Source organism: Equus asinus, chromosome 2, assembly GCF_041296235.1.
Source record: "Equus asinus isolate D_3611 breed Donkey chromosome 2, EquAss-T2T_v2, whole genome shotgun sequence".
NCBI lineage: Eukaryota > Metazoa > Chordata > Mammalia > Perissodactyla > Equidae > Equus > Equus asinus.
The window spans coordinates 61,715,127-61,736,957 of NC_091791.1; the positions used below are offsets into that span (position 1 = coordinate 61,715,127).

Here is a 21,831-nt window from a genome sequence, read left to right on the forward strand (position 1 = left end):
TTGTTGAGCTTTTTGGATCTGTCGTTTTATTGTTTGGAAAGTTTTCAGCCATTATTGCTTCAGAGTTTTCTTTTTTTTTTCTTTTTTGAGGAAGATTAGCCCTGAGCTAACATCTGCTGGCAATCCTCCTCTTTTTGCTGAGGAAGACTCCCCTGAGCTAACATCTGTGCCCATCTTCCTCTACTTTATATGTGGGATGCCTGCCACAGCGTGGCTTGCCAAGCAGTGCCATGTCTGCACCTGGGATTTCAACCGGCAAATCCCAAGCCCTGAACCAGTGAATCCCAGGCCGCGGAAGCAGAATGTGCACACTTAACTGCTGCACCACCAGGCCAGCCCTCTGCTGAGTTTTTTTATTTTTTTTTAAAGATTTTATTTTTTCCTTTTTCTCCCCAAAGCCCCCCGGTACATAGTTGTATATTCTTCGATGTGGGTCCTTCTAGTTGTGGCATGTGGGACGCTGCCTCAGCGTGGTTTGATGAGCAGTGTCATGTCCGCGCCCAGGATTCGAACCAATGAAACACTGGGCCGCCTGCAGCGGAGTGCGCGAACTTAACTGCTCGGCCACGGGGCCAGCCCCCCTCTGCTGAGTTTTTTAGTTCTTTCGTTTTTTTCTTTTTTGAATCTGCTTGGTCATTTTTGTCTTAGTCTGTACTCATATTTTCAATTGCTTCATTTGTTTTACATTCTGCACCTAATAATTCTAATTTCTCAAGTCTTTGCTGATATGTTGTTTCTGCTTGCTCTTTCTCAAAGTGTCTTGTTTCTTTGTGGATTGTATGATTTTTAAGTGGATTTTAATCTTGCAACTTTATGTATGGGAGTTCTTTGAAGCCTGGATTAATGATCTGAAGGTTTCCCTAGAGCTACACTGTCCGATACACTAGTCAATAGTACATGTGGCTATTTAAATTTTAATTAAAATCAAATAAAATTTAAAATTTTGTTCCTCAATCACACTAGCTAAATTTTAAGTGCTCCATAGCCACAGAGGCCATTATATTGGACAGCACATATGTAGAACATTTCCATCAACTCTGGTTGTTCTGTTGGACACCTTTGCTCTAGAGGTCTTTTGCTTTTCCTGCTGCCAGGTACCAATAGGCATTGTTAGCCTGGGAAACCACTTTAAACTAAATTCCCGGTTTGAGGAGTTTTCTTGAACCATGCAGGTGGTATGAAATTGGGCTGCACAGATGAGTGAAGCCTAGCTTGAAATTATGAATTCTTCTCAGGGGAGAATTTTTTTCACAGTACTGTTGCCATGGGTGTGAAGATACCCATGGATAATAGATTCTGTTCCTTTGCTTAGATGATGAGAGTAATGTTGCAATCACCAGACCAGCTTCAGAAAGCCCCTGTGTGCTGAGTGAACCACAACCTTTGGTCTTACCTCGAGTGCCACAGTCTAAGGTGCTGTCCATCACCTCTAATCCGGTAAGCCCCACAGGGGAATGTATTGGAGAACCTAGGACTGTTCTTGCCAGAGGAAGTTTGCTCAGAGTTATTTGCCTTAATTGTATTATTTATGACTCAATTTTGTTTTCTGTTATGTGTTTATCACAATAATCCCAGTGACTTTGTATTGATAGGTTTAATTTCAGTTTAAAAAATTAATAGCCAATTAAGGTTGATAGGTAATTCTCAGTCAGCTCTTTTGAAAAGGCATCCGTAAGGTGTGCAGGCTAGAATCAACTATGTGGTCAGCCTAAGTCTGTTTTGGGAAGAATGAAGGATACAATGAAAAGAGGTACCAATCTCCAATTTGCTATGGCCTTAATTAACATTCTCTCCTTTGAATTTCTCCTTTTCACTCTTTCCTTTTTTCTCTTATCTCAGTCTACCTGGTTTTTGTTTAATTTTTAATATTTGAATCTGTTGACTTTTTTGCCTTTTGGATGTTTAGTACTCATAACCCAACTGTAAAAGAGAAACCAGATAGGAGAAATTGGTCTCAATTAAGTCTGTGGACAAGCATTAAGATGGCCATTTCTTGCAGAAGGCTGATGAACCTGGTCTCATCCCTGTGTAATGATTTATGTAGTCCTAGTTCCTACATGATAGTTTCCCAGTGTGACTTGTGGCAAAGTAGTGGGGGTGGAGAGGAGAAAAAAGAAAGGAAAGGAGGATTCTAATCCTTGGGCTATGTTCATCAACCCTGATCTACTACCAGATCAAGTATTTGCTTTATTGGTATACTGGCCAGATACTGTGCAGCTGGATTTACAAAAGGGTTATTTAAAAATAAAATTAATAAGGCCCTGGAGGATAAATCAGGTGAACTATGTTCCTTTGGTGGTAATAAAATACTTCTACATGTTAACTGGTTTGGCTATGGTTTAGGTAGCCTAAGCCCTGAGTAGTTAACGTAAATGGTTCTGGTTGTTAATGATCAAAGGAAGGAAAAGCATTAATCCAAATATTCTTGAGAGAAAGTAGGAGAAAAATGCATGCTGTGGCAGAGGAGGAAATGACCAGAAAGGACACTTAACTGATGACCTGAGAGAGAAAATAAACAGGCTTCTAAGGTGGTGATGTCAGTCCAAGTAAGATTAAATCCTGCTAACATTAGAACAAATAAAATTTTCTCCTCTAATAAACAATCTTCAGAATTTAGGTTATCATTGAGAGCTGACTGCTCCAGGGGTTAATGAAGGAGAAGGGATTAGTCTGTGCAGAGTGTAGAATTGTGTGATGGTGAAAGAGATTATGTTAGAGTTTCCACTTATTTTTTCTTCCATATTTTGTGTTTTCTTTTCTAATGTAATGTGAATAATAATGATAATAATAAAGACCCTCTCTCTTCTATGAGAGTGGCTAATTGCTTTCATCTGGGTTGATCAGAATTCCCCCACTTGCAGTCATTTAGAAATGAAGAAGAAAGGACTCTGTCATCTTGACAGTGGACTTGGGGCCCTAGCTGGGCCACTGGCCAAGATGTTACAAAAAATTAAGGCATAGGATAAAAATGCATTTAGAAATATTAACTTTTGGCAAAGTTGGGAAACCAAGCAGGTATCTTCAACAACAAATAATGAGTAACATCTTCTTTTGACATGTAGATGAGTCTCTGTCAAGCAGCAAGTGGTCATCAGCCAAATGTGAATGGTCTCTTGGTTCATGGGATGCCTCTACAGCCAAGAAATCTCTCCCTAATGGACAAGCTCCTGTAAGAAGTATAAAATTTTAATAAAGTTTAAATAGATCACTGAGAAATAAAAGGAAAGCAAAGTCAGTCAATCAACGTGCATGTATTGAGTACCTCCTAAGCAACCACAGAGACATCTGGGGAGTAAAAACATCTAAGGGAAATGGTCTCCACCCTCAAGGAGCTGGTAATATAACTGGAAAGAGAAGAGACACATGGGTAAAAAGAGACCTAGGGCATTTTTGTGAATGAGTGCCAAGTGTGTGGTACCAAGTGAGTGCTATGGCAGCCCCAAAGAAGGGAGGCATTTTGGTGGGTAAGTGTAGGTTTTGAACTTGTCCTTGAAAGATGGGAGTTTGGATAAGCAGAAAAGAGCAGCAAGGCTATTCTGGTACGAGGAATGGTTTGGGAAAGATTTGGAGATGGGAAAAATCAAAATATTTAGAAGAGAAAGCAGACCATTTTTGCTATAGTAGGATAGGAAGAGATAGGCCAGGACTTTCATGCTTCTGACCAAAGATCATTGACAGTCTTCTAGAATTAAAATAGACCACGGTGTAATTAGTGGGAAAGAAGATCCTATGAAATTAATGAAGGATGGGACCAGACTGTGAGGGTTTTGAATGCCATGTTTTTGAGATCCATCCATGTCGTTGCATGTGACTTTCTCTTTTATTGCCAAGTAGTATTCTGTTGTAAGAATACATTACAATTTGTTTACCCATTCTTCTGTTAATGAACACTTGGGCTGCTTCCAGGTTGGGGTTGTTATGCATAAAGGCACTATAAATATTCTTGCACAGGTTTTTTTGTGGACTATGGTTTCATTTTTCTTGGTTCAAGATCTACAAGTGAAAGTGTCATAGGATAGGTGAGTGTATGCTTAATTTTATAATAAACTTCCATACAGTTTTTCAAAGTAATTGCACTGTTTTATACTCCCACTAGCAATGTATGAGTTTCACTTGGGGAGCACATATATTTAAATCAGGAATTTGAAAGATTTCACAGCAATAGAACATAGATTGAATCAAGCAGGAAGGACTGAAGGTAAGGAGTCTAATGCAGGAGTTCAAGCATGAGCTGCTAAGGGTCTGTACTCAGGTTGTAGCAAAGGATATAAAAGGAATGAAATATTTTAGGAGATACTGTAAAAGAAATCAAATTCTATAAACAATAGGAGAGTCAAAGTCAGCTCTGAGATTTCAAGCTCAAGGGAAGCTTGTTTGGTGGGGAAAGGTGAGTTTGGTTTGGGGTGTTGTTGAGTTTACAATGATGTGCCATCTCGCTGGAAATATGGAAGACGTCAGATCTGGAGATTGATCTAGAAGCCACCTGACTAGAGGTGATAATCGAATCCAGAATTGTGAATGAGCAGTCCAGAGGACAAAATAGACAAGAGCATAGAGCAGCTAAGACCTAAACCTTTTGTAATTAGAAAGCAGGGCGTGTAAAGAAAAGGTCTAAGTGAATGGTTAGGGAGGTAGGAAGACCAGAAAAATCTCATATGAGTAATGCTCAAGGTTTAGCTATTCCTTGACAGGCATTTTCCCCTTCCGAGTCCTCCAAACATGGAGGCATATTTTGCACTAGAGGACACCAAAGTGGCCTGAAAGGTTGAGGAACTTGCTAAAAGCCAAAAGAGCACATGGCAGAGCTTTATTCTTTCACTTTCCTTCCACTTCACTGTGCAAATACTGTCTCTTAAGTGCCTTACAATAGAGTCAAATGTCCTCTCATCTGCTTTTCTTTTTGGTTTTTTGAGGAAGATTTGCCCTGAGCTAAGTACTGCCAGTCATCCTCTTTTTTTCTGAGGAAGCCTGGCCCTGAGCTAACATCCGTGCCCATCTTCCTCTACTTTATATGTGGGACGCCTACCACAGCATGGCATGCCAAGCAGTGCCATGTCCGCACCCAGGATCTGAACTGGCGAACCCCGGGCTGCTGAGAAGCGGAACGTGCGAACTTAACCGCTGCGCCACCAGGCTGGCCCTCATCTGCTTTTTAAAAAGCGCTGGATCTGGGGGCTGGCCCCGTGGCCGAGTGGTTAAGTTCGCGCGCTCCGCTGCAGGCGGCCCAGTGTTTCGTCGGTTCGAATCCTGGGCACGGACATGGCACTGCTCGTCTAGACCACGCTGAGGCAGCGTCCCACATGCCACAACTAGAGGAACCCACAACGAAGAATACACAACTATGTACGGGGGGGCTTTGGGGAGAAAAAGGAAAAAATAAAATCTTTAAAAAAAAAAAAAAGCGCTAGATCTGTAGGGCAGAGTTTAAGCTACTCAACTGTTTGGGCATAGTATTTTATTAACAAAGTAATTCCAGAAAAGCGTTGTATTTCACACTTGTTTACGCAAATGGGGATCCACTGTGGTCCTGCTGCCCTGAGCAGCACAAGGCTCTGGACCCCTTGCCTGCTCCCAGCTTTCCAAGGAACCCACACCCCTACCCCTGCAGGCTCCAACTAGCTTAGCATTTTAATCTCTGCAGTGGGAGCCACACTGGTGCTACACTGCTCTCAAGTAGCAATATTTGCCTTTCAACTCTTTCTGGTGACATTCCTTCAGCACAAAAGAATGCCTCAGGGGCCGGCCCCAGGGCCGAGTGGTTGAGTTCTCGTGCTCCGCTTCCGCAGCCCAGGGGTTTCGCCAGTTCGGATCCTGGGCGCGGACATGGCACCGCTCATCAAGCCACGCTGAGGCAGCATCCCACATGCCACAACTAGAAGGACCCACAACTAAAAATATACAACTATGTACCGGGGGGGCTTTGGGGAGAAAAAGGAAAAATTTTAAAAATCTTAAAAAAAAATAGCTTAAGAGAAGAGAAAAAATTAAAAAAAAAAAAAAAAGAATGCCTCAAATACAGTAAGAATCTCAGTCCCTGAGATAAACTTTTGGGAAGCACTTTGGAGTAGGTACTCTTCAGGTTAGTCTTCACTAGTAACTGACGGAGTGACTGTGATGGCAGGTGAATAATGGACTTGCTTTTGCAAATCTCCATTCTAATAAATTATGTGTATGACTGAAATGTCCTTTTAAGAATGCATTCTCATGCCTGAGCTAGATTATGTAACTTCTAGAAACTAAGTTACTTATTGAACAGTTTTTACTTTTGCTTTTTTCTCCCTTGAATGTATTTTATAGTCTAAGTCTTTTTACTCTTTGAGTCCTGTCTCCTTATACACAGCAATCTTGATTTCACTGTGGGTTTCTGATTTGGCCACTAGAGATCTTGATGACAAGCTACTAATGAGGCCTGGGTCCAGTACCATCCTTTCAACCCGAAATTGGCCAAATCGAGCCCTGGAGCTTAGTACATCATCTCTGTCATATACAGTGCAGTCCGCCAGGAGACGCAACCCCCCACCACGTACCCTTCATCCCATAAGCACAAGCCATTCACGTGCTGGAACGCCAAGACCTGTGGAAGAAATCCTCAGAGGATCCCGAGTGTAGGTTTCAAAAGCAGAATTTCTAGAAACTGTGGTAAAACTAAAGAAGAATGTCACATAGAGGGTGATTTTAAATATAAGATTGAAATACATGCCTAGAAACTAATCATTACATATTTTTATGATGTTCACTTGTTTAAATCCAATACAGAAAACGATGGGGTTAAATTTGAATGAAACACAGATACTGGATCTTTCTGTTGATTTAGCTAAAGATTTATATTTCTACAAATAAAATGTTGGCTGGAATACTTCAGTGCGATTTACCAAAAGAATAAAAGATATATGTATTTTATTAAACATTTTCCTTAGTGGGAACATACTCAGTGAAATTCACCCCAAAATAATAATTAATTCTCCTTTCATATTTTTCTGTACCATTGAGATCTGCTTATCTCACTGGCAATGAAAACTTTATAACATCAGATATGTACTTGCTTATGTACCAGGAAAAATGTCCCTTAGCACTTCTTAGGAAATAACACTGAAAATATTTTCTCTTTTCTCACCCTTCATTCACTAGACACTCTGAACAACATTGTGCAAAAAATACCTAGGAGCCAATTTTTTGAATAAAATTCTTTCTTTAGTTGTTGATTTCTAATACTATGATCAAGGATATGAGATAATAAGGCCATAACTGCGTTTTGAATTCAGCTTCTAAATTAAGCATGTCACTATATTTCTCTCCCAACATGTTATTTCTTGATTTTGATTTTTCAGTTTCTTGTTATAATTTATCCCAATAGACTCACTAAACGAGATGTCCAAAACCACCAAAAATCTTTGTCAGGACACCAAGGTTCACCTTTCACTTTATTATGTTTTTATAGCTATATCTACACCAATACATCTATAGATTAATTCATTTGGGGGGATAAGTGGTCTTGATGTATAATTAATGTCTTATTCCTTCCGACAGTACTTTTTTCAAAGTGGAAAAATAGGTTGCTTTGTTTCTTCCGGAACATGAAAATACCCTTCAGTTTCAGTTACTGTCTCGGATATGAGTAATACTGCAAACTGCTCCAAATTCCATGGAAGTAAATGAAAGTTTAGGAACTTTACCTGGGAATTATAGTGATTATAATAAAGTGAAAAGGACAACCATAAAGCCTAGAGCTGGAGAATTCCATCAGATGTGAAGTTACAAATCCATAGTTGGCAGAGAAGTGCAACACCAGATAGGGAAAATTGTTTTATTCCAGTTCTCTGTGAGAGAAAGGGTCAACCTCTGCTGTGTGCCCAGGATAAGGTTTCAACAAAAATCAGAAAATACTATGAAAAAAGCCCAAAACTCTTAATTTTCCAAAATCTTCTCATTGAGATCTCTTTACTTAAAAATGTAAACAGCTTTAAAGCTTTCTGTGCATGACATTAAACTCACCTGCTTCATTTATTTGATTCTAATCAGTTTTCTTGTATTGTTATAACTCTGTGTTTTCTTATCTTGGTATTCGCTGGTGGGATCTGCAGCCCCTTGGCAGCCGAATCGCTCTCCTCTCCCTCACCAATGCCTCTGAGTCGAAATAATCTGCTGCCACCTATTGGCACAGCTGAAGTGGAACACTTGAGCACTGTGGGGCCACAAAGGCAAATGGTATGTCTCTTTCCTGTTGCCGTTCCATGTGCTTAAAACCTCATGGGCAGTAATTCTGCATGATCTGTATTCTGGTCTTGATTTATACTATGTTTTGTTAAAAGTACAAACTGAACTCTAATTTATGGCAATGGAACTGGAGCTGCTTGGCCTGCAGTTACCATATATGCACAGTTCCCACTACAAATTGTTTAAACTTTTTCTGTAATTTTTAACTCCTCTACAGAAAACCCATGGTGATTCCAGTCGAGCTCGAAGCGCAGTGGTGGATGAGCCTAACCATCAGCAGCCCCAGGAGAGGCTCCTTTTACCTGACTTTTTCTCCAGGCCCAACACAACTCAGTCATTTTTGGTAGAGTGACATTTACTTCCTCTATGGTCTTGATAGTTGGGGAAAGAAAAAAACCTAGTTTCAGCAGACTTAAGACTTTACATAGTGGCTGAATCAACCAAGAATAAAAGTTGAGGTTCTAACAAAAATAGTGTTCTAAGTACATTTTGTTGAAATTCTAATGGGTCTCTGCCACTCATTCTTTTAACTTGTAAAAAGAATAAGGTAAAAATGCCTTATATATAAATTACAAATTCTAAAGAATTTAAAGTTATTTCTGAAAATAAGCAAAAGAAAGTTAAACTCCAGTGCATTACCCCATCAGATTAGTATAACTTCATTCTCTAACGCTGCTTTTATGGAGTTACATGAAAAGTGGTATCACATATTATGATGTAGACTGGTGGATAGGTGAATCAGGACTTTCATTTTTTTTATTGGTGTTTCAAATGCTGACATTGCCTTACCATTTAATGTGCATTTTGGGGCTGGCCCCGTGGCCGAGGGGTTAAGTTCACGCGCTCCGCTGCAAGCGGCCCAGTGTTTCGTTGGTTCGGGTCCTGGGCGCAGACTTGGCACTGCTCGTCGGGCCACGCTGGGGCAGCGTCCCGCATGCCACAACTAGAGGGACCCACAACAAAGAATGTACAGCTATGTACCGGGGGGCTTTGGGGAAAATAAATAAATAAATAAAATCTTTAATGTGCATTTAGTAGCCCTTTTACTTTTTTTTTTTTTCTTTCTGAGCAAGATTCACTCTGAGCTAACATCTGTGCCAATCCTCCTCTATTTTGTATGTGGGCCACCAACACAGAATGGCTGACGAGTAGTGTAGCTGATGAGTGGTGTAGGTCTACGCCTGAGATCTGAACCTGAGAACTTGGGCTGCCAAAGTGAAGCACGCCAAACTTAACCACTGCACCAGGGCGGGCCCACTAGCCCTTTTACTTTTAAACAAGTAACAGAAAAAACCTGGTTGGGAGATTGGAGGTCATGCACTGACCTTGCCCAATTGTAGACCAGGAGCTCTGCTCCACCTCATTTGCTTTGTGGGAAGAAGGCTTGGAGAGCCTGGGGAAGTGGCTGGGGCCACACTTAGTGCCCAGGAACCAGGGCTCCACATCCTATACCAGTTGTCAGAATGGTGGTGTTTGCAGTTGAGATAAGCCACTCACTTATCCCAACTCATAACACTTGAACTGTATCAGCCTGAAGCACTGTACAATCTTTCCTCCACTAGCAGAGTGGTGAGACTAATAAATGAATGGGACATTTTATTAGTTTCCTAGGGCTGCCATAACAGATGACCACAAATTGGGTGGTTTAAAACAATAGAAATTTATTCTCTTAGTTCCAGAACCTAGAAGTCCAAAATCAAGATGTCAGCAGAGCCATGTTGCCTCTGCAAGCTCTAGGGAAGAATCTTTTCTTGCCTCTTTTCTAGCTTCTGATGGTTGCCAGCAATCCTTGGCATTCCTTGGCTTGCAGCTGCATCACTCAGTTTCTGCCTCTCTTCACATGGCCTTCCTCCATGTCTCTGTCCAAATTTCCCTCTTATAAAGATACCAGTCATTGAATTTAGGGCCCACCCTAATCCAGCATGACTTCATCTTAACTTGATTACATCTGCAAAGATCATTTTTCTAAATAAAGTCACATTCACAGTTCCAGGTGGACATAAATTTTGGGGGAGATACTATTCAACCCAGTAGACCTCAGGAGGCTTGATTTAGGGGGAGATTTACCAAAAACAAGGGCAAAAAGGAAATGTGAGCACTTCTGATTCTTACTCAGTGTGAATCCTAGGAAGTTTGAGAACCTCTATTAAATTTGTCTTCTCATAATCTGATCCAGGACATTTAGTGTTTGATGATTATATTCTATAGCTAGATTGTCTACTGCACATTTAATTTTTGATTGCCTTAGAAATAAAACTAAACACATTTCAAAATTTCTTCTTTTTCAGATTTTTATAACAATAACAAAAGTAAAAATTTCTTGCCTTAGCCATTTCTCTCCCAATTTGCTGTCATGACAAAGGAGTCAGTAACTCAATGTAACTAAGAGCACTGGATCTGAGTCCTGTGCCTGGCACTGCCAGAATAGCACTCTGCTCCTTGGTGCTCTCATCTAGAATAGGGGTCAGCAAACTATGGTTCACGGGCCGTTTGGCTTACTGCCTGTTTTTGTAAACAAAGTTTTATTAGAGCAGACAGCCACCACGCTCATTCACTTATGTACTGTCTATGGCTGCTTTCCCACTACAAGAGCAGAGGTGAGTAGGTGCAATGACAGTATGTACCACAAAGCCTAAGATATTTACTATCTGGCCCTCTACAAAAAATACGTTTGCTGACCCCTGATCAAAAACATGAAGCTTCACCAGAAAAATATTCCTGAAATCTCCTTAATCCAGTGCTCTGACAGGGAACTGAGAGGGATGTGTTTTATTCTGGAAGCATCAGTGGGATGACATTAATAGCTCTTTTTTCGATATTTGCATTTTAATATTTCAGTCTGATTTTAAAAATCTTTAAATTCCATGAGGTAATTTTGCTATGTCTGAATTTCATGTTGGGTCACATTTCAAGTATGGAGGTAAAGTCATGGGTGTTTCAATGTTGCTGAAAAGGCTCTGTTCTGTTGTTTTAAACAGCAGGTAATAGAAATGGGGGAAAAATCCCTTGGCAGCCAATTATATTTAGAAATATTCAACCATCTGAATTTATAAATGCTAAGATTTTCTTAAAGGCATATTTTAAAGTTGTAGAACTTACAATTTTTACAAGTTGACAAATGGCTTTGTGAGCCTCTGGCTTGGGATTTTTCACATGGAATATAACAGAGTGCACTCAGCCAACTTGTCCCTCAGATTGGCAAACGATGCCGTTTATATTATTGTCCAATTTCAAGGTTTTCCCTTGTGAACCTACCAATGTATTATCCTTTGGGAGAAGTCACACTGTAAGAAGTGTCTCATTTTTTCTCTTTTTCAGCCGGATACACAGTATCGTCGTTCATGTGCTGTTGAATATCCTCATCAGGCCCGACCTAGCAGGGGATCTGCAGGGACAGGTGGGGCCATGGCTCTTATTTTACTACTATGTGGCTACGTTAAGACCCTACTTTTGTCTTATTTTTTCCTAAGTTTATTTTCCCTTCCTCTGGATTTTATTATGTTTCATTTTCCTACATTTTGTTAATCACTTCAAATTCATTTTGGAAGATGGGATATAATAAAAAGATAGAGGAGGGCTCTATTGCTCAGAGCCAAAAAGTTCCAGATTTCTGTTTTCTCATGTGTAAATTAACTTCTCACCAGTCTGCCAAATAAATAGTACTTTTTCTTTAATCCAAAAACTGTAAGCCAATTAAGTTGTTTTCATAACATTCAAACACTGCCTGGATTTTATTATGTAGGCAAAATCCATATAGCTATAGATTAAACTGCTTTGGTCAGTTAACCTGCTAGGCCAAGGAAAGAAAAGAAACTTTAAAATGTTAAGATATGCTGAGTCTGATTCTATGCCATTAATTTTTTTGATTTCCAAGTTATATTCTATAGATTCTATTTTCATAGGAGTGATGGGAGAAAATTTAAGGATGTCTGAATTCTTATAATTGTCTTCTCACCACCATCAGGGTCATTCTCATTATGCTGTAGATGAAATTTAGAAGTATTGGGCAGTTGAAATGTTTCCTATTAATGAGATTAATCAGCAAGTACATTAAAAAGTAATCTGCCTCAAACCATCTCTTAGTCCAAATAAATTCTCTTAGTTCAATTCCTAGCAGCACTATTTGGTAGCGTTTGAATGCTTTCAGTGGGTTCTATTCTTGCATCACTCCTCATAGAGAAGCAATGCTGCCTCTGAGCTCGTTATTACATCAGCCATGTTGATGGTCACATGTAACTAGTGTAACATTTAGGTAAGTGAAACAGACTATTTTAGTCTTCAGTTAGTGGGTTCTTCTCTAAAACTAGGTCACTGCTTTCATATCTTAATATAAACTTTTTTGTTTTTACATGACAAAAATATGCAAATGTGGTTTTTATAGCCTTGGTAAATATATACTTTACTAAGTAGTCCCGGTCTCCAAATTTAAAGTCCAACTGATAATTGGAACAAAAAAGCCCTTAGATATGAACTTGAGATTACCAAATCTAGAATGTCTACTAATGTTACACCCTATGATGTCATCTTTGTCTGACAGGTCCTCAGTTACATGGGTCTACAAAATCTCAAAACAGAGGTGGACCAGTCTCTAGAACCAGGCAGGGACCAGAAGGCAAATGAGAAGAACCTGCTTCAGGCTCCTGGAAACACATGGGAAGATTTCGTGAATCAGTGTTCAGTTATCTCATGATGCAGAGCGTGTACACAAGAGACAACTTGAAACCATCTTCCTGAAGAGTTCTTTTAGTTCAACTGAGAAAAAAAACAGAATATCTGCCAAAGATTACATGAGTACTGTTTGTATCTCCAGTTATTGTCGTCTTTCAGCATAAGTTAACCTTGTTCCACTGGACAGTAAAGCTTGTACCCAACGATGTAACAAATGAATAATTACCCCCAAACCATTGCTCATGTTGTCTGTTAACAACGATCAGATCAATTATTATAGGATCTATGAGACCAGACATACACAAAAAACAGCAATTAATAGCATTAAGTCACCACTGGCTTTGGAATACTTCTGCCTGTACTGATTTCTGGGGTGCTGTACTCAGTTTGAAGTCATTTTTGGGAGATAGATAGTGCTGTCAAAAAGCTGAGCTACTCATCAAACAGATGTCATTCTTAAAGCTGTCTCTTGAGCTGTCCAATCCCATAGGCAGATAGAGATGGAAGGAGTAACTAAAGGCATAAATGTTGAGCACTGATGTAAAGTAACTTCTGTAATAAATCATAATGCATGTTTTTTTCAGACAGGACAACTCAACCTCACAATACCTGCTTGATATCAGGTTATACTTCTTCTTAAAGTACTTTAGTGGTCATGTTTTTCCCCCAAATATTAAGCTCACTTTGCCAGATTTTCTCCTGTAGCTCTAAGAAAGTCAATTAAAAAATTTATAGAATCTTTCTACTAGTGAGTCAGCAAGATGCAATGCTTACAACTTCAGAAACCCTGGCAATTAGTCCAGTATAAACATATCCTAAGAGCAGAAGTAGAGAACTCTGGCCTTCTTCTGATTTTACCATGGAGCTTTTCCTGAGTGCAATCATGAATGCAGCAAAGGTTTTAACTATGGCTTAAATTTATTTTATTTCAATTTCCTTGAACTTTAATTTTGATGATCATACCAGTTTAGATCTTATTGTTAATATTCAGAGTGGATAAATTCAAATGATCATAATTTGGGGTAACTTTTAAATTATATCATAGTGTTCTAATGCTATCATATGAAAACAGATGCTTCAAACAACCTGCATTAAATATTTTTAATATAATTAAAGAGTATTTTTTAACCTGTTTGTAATCACAAACCAAAAACATGCCATGTACTTAGTTCAGATAAATTATGATACACAAAGCTCAGTAACAGAAGGCTTGTTTTATGCATATGGTATTAAATATACTAGTCTACATATCAGAGATTTTAAGTTCAACAATCCCTAAAATATTTGCATGTATTCTAATGAATGCATACCAATTCAACTGAATATAAATGAAAATCTCTGTACTATTTTCACAAATCAATACCATGAATGCATGACAACAAACCATTGGATCAAACAGCTTGCCTTTCAAAGTTAGAGTTAAGAGTCAGCAGGGGCCTCTAAGAAGACATTTAGCCCAACTTTATTACCCTTTTATAGATGATGAAACAAATTCAGACATGCTCAGTGACCTGCCTAAAGACATTCAGTAGTTACAGGCAGGACCACAACATCTCTTTATGCTCCTTAAACCGGTCTATCTACGGTAACACCAACTAGGACTACTTTTCTTCTCTCTTCTCTATCCTAAACACCATTCATATTTTTTCTAGATCATATTTTAAATGATCCCAGTGATCATTTAAAAAGAACTAAACTCATTTTTTACTTGTTTATTTAATCACGTGTAAGTCTTACAAAGATGCTTGAAGTAACCTGAACACCTGTTTCTCCTATAATACAAGCAAAGAGTACAAAACCTGGTTGAGTGAAAAGAAAGAATACTAAGACTGAAAGCAAACTGGCAAGTATTTGGAAGACAGATGTCTGGCAAGTGTTTTGAGGCATTCCAGCTAGGTAGAGTACCTGTTCTAATAAACACATCACTGCAAATATTCTGTAGCTCATTCCTGTGTGGCAAAATGACAACTCCTAAAGGAAGACTCGCATTGTAGACAGAGTTCCTTGTACAGAAGATCCATAGAGGCAAGTACTGTCAGAAAGTATACCACACTCTGCCTTTTCCCTCAATGACCACTACACCAAATTCCTTCATGTAAGGACCTCACAGAATGTCAGGGGATTTCTAGGATACACTAGGATCAGGTTGAGAGATTCTGCTTAGTTTACATAGTCAATCTGAATATAATTTGGACGGGAAAGACAACTTTTCTCACGGCTTGGGTTGACTCCTTGCCTGCAATGGCACCAATGAACACCTGAGGACTTCTGAAGAGAAAATTCCATTATTTCTTTTCTTTCTTGAGAGCTGCCTTTTTCCCTCCTCCTCCTTTGGAAGGTTTGCAGTACTTTGCTTCCATCTGAGCCAGAAAACTGTCCATTTCCTTTTGCCGATCCTTTTGTCTTCTCTGTTTGAGAAGTTAAAACACAAGTTTTCAAAACACAAGACTATCCATAGAGACAAGAGTACTTAGTGGTTGCCAGGGGCTAGTGGGGAGAAAGGGGAGTTACTGCTAATGGGCAAGGAGTTTCCTTTCAGGGTGATAAGAATGTTCTGGAATTAGTGTCGATGCTTGTACAACTTGATGAATATACTAAAAACCATTGACTTGTTCACTTTAAAAGGATGAATACATGGTATGTGAATTCTGTCTTAAAGGAAGAAAACGAAATACCCACAACACTATACATACACTCCAAAGAAAATCTTAGCAGGAGGAATCAGAACATGAAAGAAGTGGTGGCAACCTTCACAACCTGCCAAGCTTACCTGAATGACTGCTTTCAAGTTATCTACTCCTTCATCAAGCCCCAACTCCTTCCTGCTCTTTTCTGCTTCTTTAGCCTCTTCTTGAGCCTAAAACAGAAACTCAAGTGAGACTCCTTGGCAACCAGGCAAATGCTAAAAATACACCCTCTTTCACAAAAGCAAATCTGTGAGACCTTTGCAATTTGAGGATTATATAGATAAAAAGGATAAAATTACATAAATACGTCATTCATTAAAACGCAACACTGCTGACAGCAAGTAGTAGACCCTCTGTTTCCAATAAGCATTTCTGAGTCTTCCCCATTTCTACTTGCTAGGGGTAGCAAAGTAGATTAGTATTCATAAACCACCTGGTGGCAGGAAGGAAAACAAAATGCTAGGAGAGCTAGGAAAGGTCACTTAACTAAGGATGCCCTCAAAAATGCTGCCAGGATACAGGCACCTCAGATTCCTCATCTGGAAACCCAATTTACATGTGACTGGTGGCAGCCTTGAGAGCAACCTGGTTTAAAATTCCCCAAGTAGTCAGAATAAATGGTAAGAAATTCAGTTTTAACCTTTCTTCACCTGATTTCAAAGCCACCTTCTTTTGTCAAATTTCCCTAGGGCGCTGATTCCAAAATACCACAAAAATACCTTGGGAAAGTTAGTAAGTTTGTTCTTTCCTTCAGGGCAACAACTAAGACTATAAGAGGCCTCAACCTCCAGTGAACTTTCTAAATAACAATGAATACTATTAATACTGAGAATAATGATACATTAGGAGCTTATTACTCCAATACAGAGAGACAGTTTCTATTGTCTCTCAGTGTTTCTATTCAATTTATTTCTTTAAATATTGTATTCACTCCTCCCCAGGTTTGCTGGAGTCTCTCTCAAAACCATCCCCCTCCAAACTCTAGGCAAGTTTCTCAAACTAATAGCCTATTAATGAAAACAGGTGTGCTCAGTTGCGCCCAAGAAAATGATTACCAACTTAAAACTGTCAGCTTGAGTCTAAACAGATGTAGCCTATGAGGCAAAATGATGATCTTGATACACATTCCACTTCTCTCAACTACACATACATACATAGACACACCCACACACACACACGAGCTTTCCCTTCTATCTTATATCTAAAAGCTGCACACCTACCTCCACCCCCAATTCAGCCAAACAAAATAAGGTACTACTTTAGTATCTAAAATCGTACACTGTCTGCTCTCCACGGAGCTCCCATTATGCAAACCAGGTTGAGGCAATGGTCACTTCGGTACCAGTGTCTTCCCCAAAAGACTAGAGGCACAGATGTTTGGTACCTTGAATTTACTCCCTTCCAGAACCCCAGCTGTCCTTAAGTTCCTTCCCCTTGCCATCATCCCTACCTCACCAATTCCACAGTTTAATATAGGTATAAAGGACACACAGGCCACAATCTCTGATTCTCCACAAATGTGCTCCTCAAAGTGTTTGGAAAGACACCTTCAACAAAATGAACTAAATCGTTTCTTTAAAAAATGTATATTCTGGGTCCAACTCAAGAATCAGTCTGGGCAAGAGGAAAAGAATCTGTGTTAAGACACAGTCTCTGTCGCACTGACTCCACCCCGTAACAGAGTGAGAACCATTGTCTAGCCAACTCATCTGTATCACTGTCTAGCCATTACTTTATCTCCGGAAGAATGCCTCAGCGAAGCTACAAGAATTTGGCCCATATGAAGAATATATCAATGTTACTTTAAGATGATATTATTTAAACAATCCACGTAGTAAAATCCCCTTGTGTACAATATACCAGGAAAAAATAGTTGCTCCAGCTGAACTGGTATGCTCATTTTACTAGATGAGAACTAGATAACAAGTTAACCCTTATCCTTATTTCAGCAGTCTCAAATATATTTCCATTATTGTAAACATCCTCAAATTCTTTTTGTATACAGTCGAAATATAAATAAATAGCATTCAAAATCTTACCCTCCTTTTCCTTGCATTCATCTTTTGCTTTGATTCTTTGACAAAAGCATTATAGGATGGGACTTCTCCAGCATCAATGGCTTGCTGAATAATGTTCCTTATTCTGGATTCCTCTGTGTACTGCACACACAGCACAGACTCCATAATCTGATCCATGTCACCCCTGAAGTCCAGATAGGCCTGTTTAATATCAGCCAGCTCTTCTTCAGAACCTTTGTATGTCTTTTCAAAAGCTTGAATGTCTTCTAGAGATATCTGAACAAATACGAGACATATGCTTTAAATTTGAGAATTTTATTTTAAATAAAAGGTATAGTGAGCCAGCCCTGCTGGCCTAGTGGTTAAAGTTCAGCACGCTCTGCTTCGGTAGCTGGATTCAGTTTCCAGGTGCAGAACCACACCACCAGGTCAGTCAGTAGCCATGCTGTGGCAGCGGCTCACATAAAAGAACCAAAAGAACTTAGAACCATACACAACTATGTACTGAGGCTTTGGGGGTAGGGCGGAGAAAAAAGGAAAAAAAAGGGACGAAGATTGGCAACATGTTAGCTTAGGGTGAATCTTCCCCTGCAAATAAATAAACAAATACTATACTAATAAAACTAGATTTAGATGTTGAAATGTTTCTCCCCAAATACTAGTTGCTTGAATTGAAACTGTTGCAAGGAACCAAATTTTCTCTGACAAAGCTTTTCCAGAGGTCTCTGTGGTCCAATCTTCACAACTGTAAAACTATGGACCAGAAAAATTTAAGTGAAGTTTCCAAAGGTGGGAAGAGACCCAGAAAAATACTCACGACTTACATTTGGATATGTAAAATAAAGCATATCTTGTAAAAAACTAAATCCCCCCCTTTCACTACAATCAACTCTCCAACAGGAAATTGAAGACCCATTTCAGTAAGAGTGTGCGTGCGGGCATGTATGTATATATACACACATACACCGTGGGTTCAACCTAACGGGTTAAACAGATCTGCTTTTCAAAAAGTTACACGTATACCTCCTGAGAAATGCCTATACGTATGTATATATATTTATCTACCTTTCGAGGACAAATTCCTCACCCCTACAGAACAAAATGCAAGGCTTTAGAGGCATTCAATAATTGTTTGTCGAATGAATGATGGGAATAGTCACAAATAAATCTCCCGTCTTCTACCTTTTTAAAGAGTAACCTCCAATACGCCTCCCAGTCCCGATCTTGCTTGAGCACATCCGAATCCTCGTCCACAGTTCCCTGCTCATCGTACAGTGCTCTCTGCTCCTTGTCACTTAGAACGGAATAGACTTTCCCGAGGATCTGCGAGGAAACAGTATCCAAAACTCACCCCTGCACCTCTCACTAAGAACCGCGCCGCGAGAAATAAAGATTAGAAAACTCCAGGTTGGGTTTAGCGCACTCCACCGGGGCAGGGCCGGGCGGCCAGAAGACGGAGAGAAGCCCGGGCGTTCGGTGGTGCGGGGACTCGCGTACCTGGAAGCGACGGGTGGCGTCCTCCTTGTCGCCGTCACCCACCCGGTCCGGGTGCACCTGCAGGGACACCTTGTGGTATCCGCGTCGGACCTCGCCGTCCGAAGCCTCGCGTCCCACGCCCAACACCCGGTAAAGGTCGGCGGTGCCGAACACTTCCTCGCACAGTTCCAGCAGCCCCATGGTCGGCAGAGGCGCGGAGCAGGCGGCGGCCGGGGAAAAGCTGCCTGCCCCAGAAGCACCGCCTAGAGCTCCGCACCGCTTCCTTTTCCCGCGTAGACAGCCCAGGGCGCCAGTCACAAGCGCGGGAAGGGGCGGGGCGAAAGCGCTGCGCTTTACGGCGGCTGCAAAATGGGGCGCGGCCAGCCCTGCGTAGGCGTGGAAGGCAGCGGGGCGGAGCTGGCGGCCCAGGTCTCTCCCAGCGCGGGAAGCTCATCCTGCGGAGGACGCAAGGGTATCCCAGCTGCCGCCGCGACCTCTCCTCCACTCAGTCCGGCAATCCGGCGCCCGTCCTCTCCTCAGGGTCCCAGCCCCGAAGCTCATTCAGTAATATATGGCACGTCCATATTAGGTTGAACCTATCCACTGCTGTTTTGTTTTTAAGTAAAAAACGGTGTAACATGGCATTTGGCAGTTTCACATGGTTCAACCTCATGGTTAAATAGATTTGTTCTTTTTTCAAAGATGACCATAACAAGAGTACACAGAGCACTAAGGCCCAAATAATTTTGCAACCTACAGGTTGGGATTGCTAGGTAGATACTTCCCTTGAGCCCTCCAAGAAAAAAGCCTAACAAAAAACACAAAATACTCGCCTTTTAAAAATTCTTTATCTGATAGTATTTATAGATTTGACATTAGACTCATTCCCATTCACCCTCCAGCTCCTGAATCACCTTCCATTTTGGAGATAACATGACCCAAACTCTCACCTTAATAAATATACAAGTTACTGAAGCAAAGGCTCTTTCAAAAAATTTTAAATGTTTTCTAAAGTGCAGAGCTGAGTTTGAGCATGTTGGGTGGTAGCAAGATAGGCTGATGCAATTATCAAAGACATGGTGAGAAATCTGGGCCTGGAGATCCAAAGCAAGGCTAGGGCTAGAGAAAACTCTGGAAATCAGGGAGAGAATGAGCTCACAAAAGAAACGGGTATACAGATCTTAGACAAAGGAAAGACCAGGGCAAAAAGTGAGTACTTGAGTTGGCAGAAACTCAGTAGCTCAAAATAATACCTTACCTTAATCCATTTCACATCAGTTCCCCTCACTGGTCAATACTTTTCAGAATCACATTCTCCCTCTGTTCTACCAATTAAAGCTTCTCCAAAGACCTCAAACTCTCCAGGGTAGATTAATATCTTTTAAATTGCCAGAATTCAGGGCCGGCCCAGTGGCGCAGAGGTTAAGTGAGCACATTCCGCGTCTGGCGGCCCGAGGTTCACTGGTGTGGATCCCAGGTGTGGACGTGGCACTGCTTGGCATGCCATGCTGTGGTAGGCGTCCCACATATAAAGTAGAAGAAGATGGGCACGGATGTTAGCTCAGGGCCAGTCTTCCTCAGCCAAAAAAAAAAGAGGAGGATTGGCAGCAAATGTTAGCTCAGGGCCAGTCTTCCTCAGCAGAAAAAAAAGGGGAGGATTGACAGCAGTTAGCTCAGGGCTAATCGTCCTCAAATAAATAAATAAATTGCCAGAATTCTTTTGGTTTTCAAAGCATTTCTCTTTCCCAGATCCAAGATTACACCCAGCAAAGTCAGTTGCTCTTTGCCTACACTGCCTTCAAAGTTTCTGCAAAGCAAGTGGAAGCCAGCCAGTGACAACCCTGAGGGAAGCGTTGATGACCTCAGAATTTGAAGTGGCTGGTAATTGTTCTCAGAATATAAAAACTAGAGAATAAAGTAAGTTGGTACATTGATAGGACTTTAAAATCTCTATACATTTCCTATATTCTAGTCTTCCACCAGAATTTGAAATCTGTATCATCTAGAGTGTGCACTAAAACCATCTAATCCATGCTTGTGGTTGTAGAATCCTGTGGTTCTGACGGAGTATAAATAATGTAATTATTTTGGGTTTTTTGGCACAGCCAGTCATTTGTATTACCAAACTCATGATACCTAAACTTGATTCTATCATTGACTTTTTAAGGTGATTTTTGAAAAGCTCCTCATCTTTGCTTATGCTCCCCCCCTACTTCCACCCTCCAACCCCCACCACCAATATGTTAGAAAAGGCTCTCCAGCCCTCCAGGTAGGCACACTGGCGTCTGAATCTTAGCTCTGCTCAATATTGAAACTATGTGGCCTAGGGCAAGCTTCCACCTCTGAATCTCAGCTTCCCCATCTATAAAATGGAAATAATCCCACCTACTTTCATGATACCTTATAATCCTCACAAGTAACTTTGTTTGTAAAGGGCCTAGAATGTATGTAGGGACTTCACAATATTAGCTTTCTTGCAATTTTTCATTCTTAAAAAGTAAGCCTTTGGGGCCAGCCAGTGGCATAGCGGTTAAGTTCACACATTCTGCTTCGGTGGCCCGGGCTTTGCTGCTTTATTTTTTTTTTTTTTTTTTTTTTTTGGAGGAAGATTAGCCCTCAGCTAACTACTGCCAGTCCTCCTCTTTTTGCTGAGGAAGCCTGGCTCTGAGCTAACATCCGTGCCCATCTTCCTCTAGTTTATACGTGGGACGCCTACCACAGCATGGCTGCCAAGCAGTGCCATGTCCGCACCCGGGATCCGAACCAGC

At 40.6% G+C, this 21,831-nt stretch overlaps 2 protein-coding genes across 6 annotated transcripts in view; one reads left to right on the forward strand and one right to left on the reverse strand.

Annotated features, from left to right (window-relative positions):
- Window positions 1–13,598, forward strand: part of FAM149B1 (family with sequence similarity 149 member B1) — a 68,022-nt gene extending 54,424 nt beyond the window's left edge. For 4 of the 5 annotated variants that reach the window (XM_014858882.3, XM_044756975.2, XM_070490140.1 and 1 more), the window contains 7 exons: window positions 1,313–1,437; window positions 3,063–3,169; window positions 6,381–6,605; window positions 8,082–8,205; window positions 8,432–8,557; window positions 11,533–11,611; window positions 12,752–13,598. In XM_014858882.3, the coding sequence (XP_014714368.3) occupies window positions 1,313–1,437; window positions 3,063–3,169; window positions 6,381–6,605; window positions 8,082–8,205; window positions 8,432–8,557; window positions 11,533–11,611; window positions 12,752–12,834 (869 nt within the window). In that variant the 3' untranslated portion in view covers window positions 12,835–13,598. The remainder of the gene's footprint in view (window positions 1–1,312; window positions 1,438–3,062; window positions 3,170–6,380; window positions 6,606–8,081; window positions 8,206–8,431; window positions 8,558–11,532; window positions 11,612–12,751) is intronic. The other variant, XM_014858883.3, reaches the window with a different exon arrangement.
- A 371-nt stretch (window positions 13,599–13,969) lies between these two features.
- On the reverse strand, window positions 13,970–21,280 carry DNAJC9 (DnaJ heat shock protein family (Hsp40) member C9). The gene is made up of 5 exons (XM_014858894.3): window positions 19,085–21,280; window positions 18,770–18,910; window positions 17,609–17,863; window positions 15,653–15,739; window positions 13,970–15,290 (listed from the first exon to the last, which is right to left on the reverse strand). The coding sequence occupies exons 1-5, from the start codon at window positions 19,262–19,264 to the stop codon at window positions 15,168–15,170; spliced, it is 786 nt and encodes a 261-aa protein (XP_014714380.1). The 5' UTR covers window positions 19,265–21,280; the 3' UTR covers window positions 13,970–15,167.
- Between the last annotated feature and the right edge of the window lie 551 nt (window positions 21,281–21,831).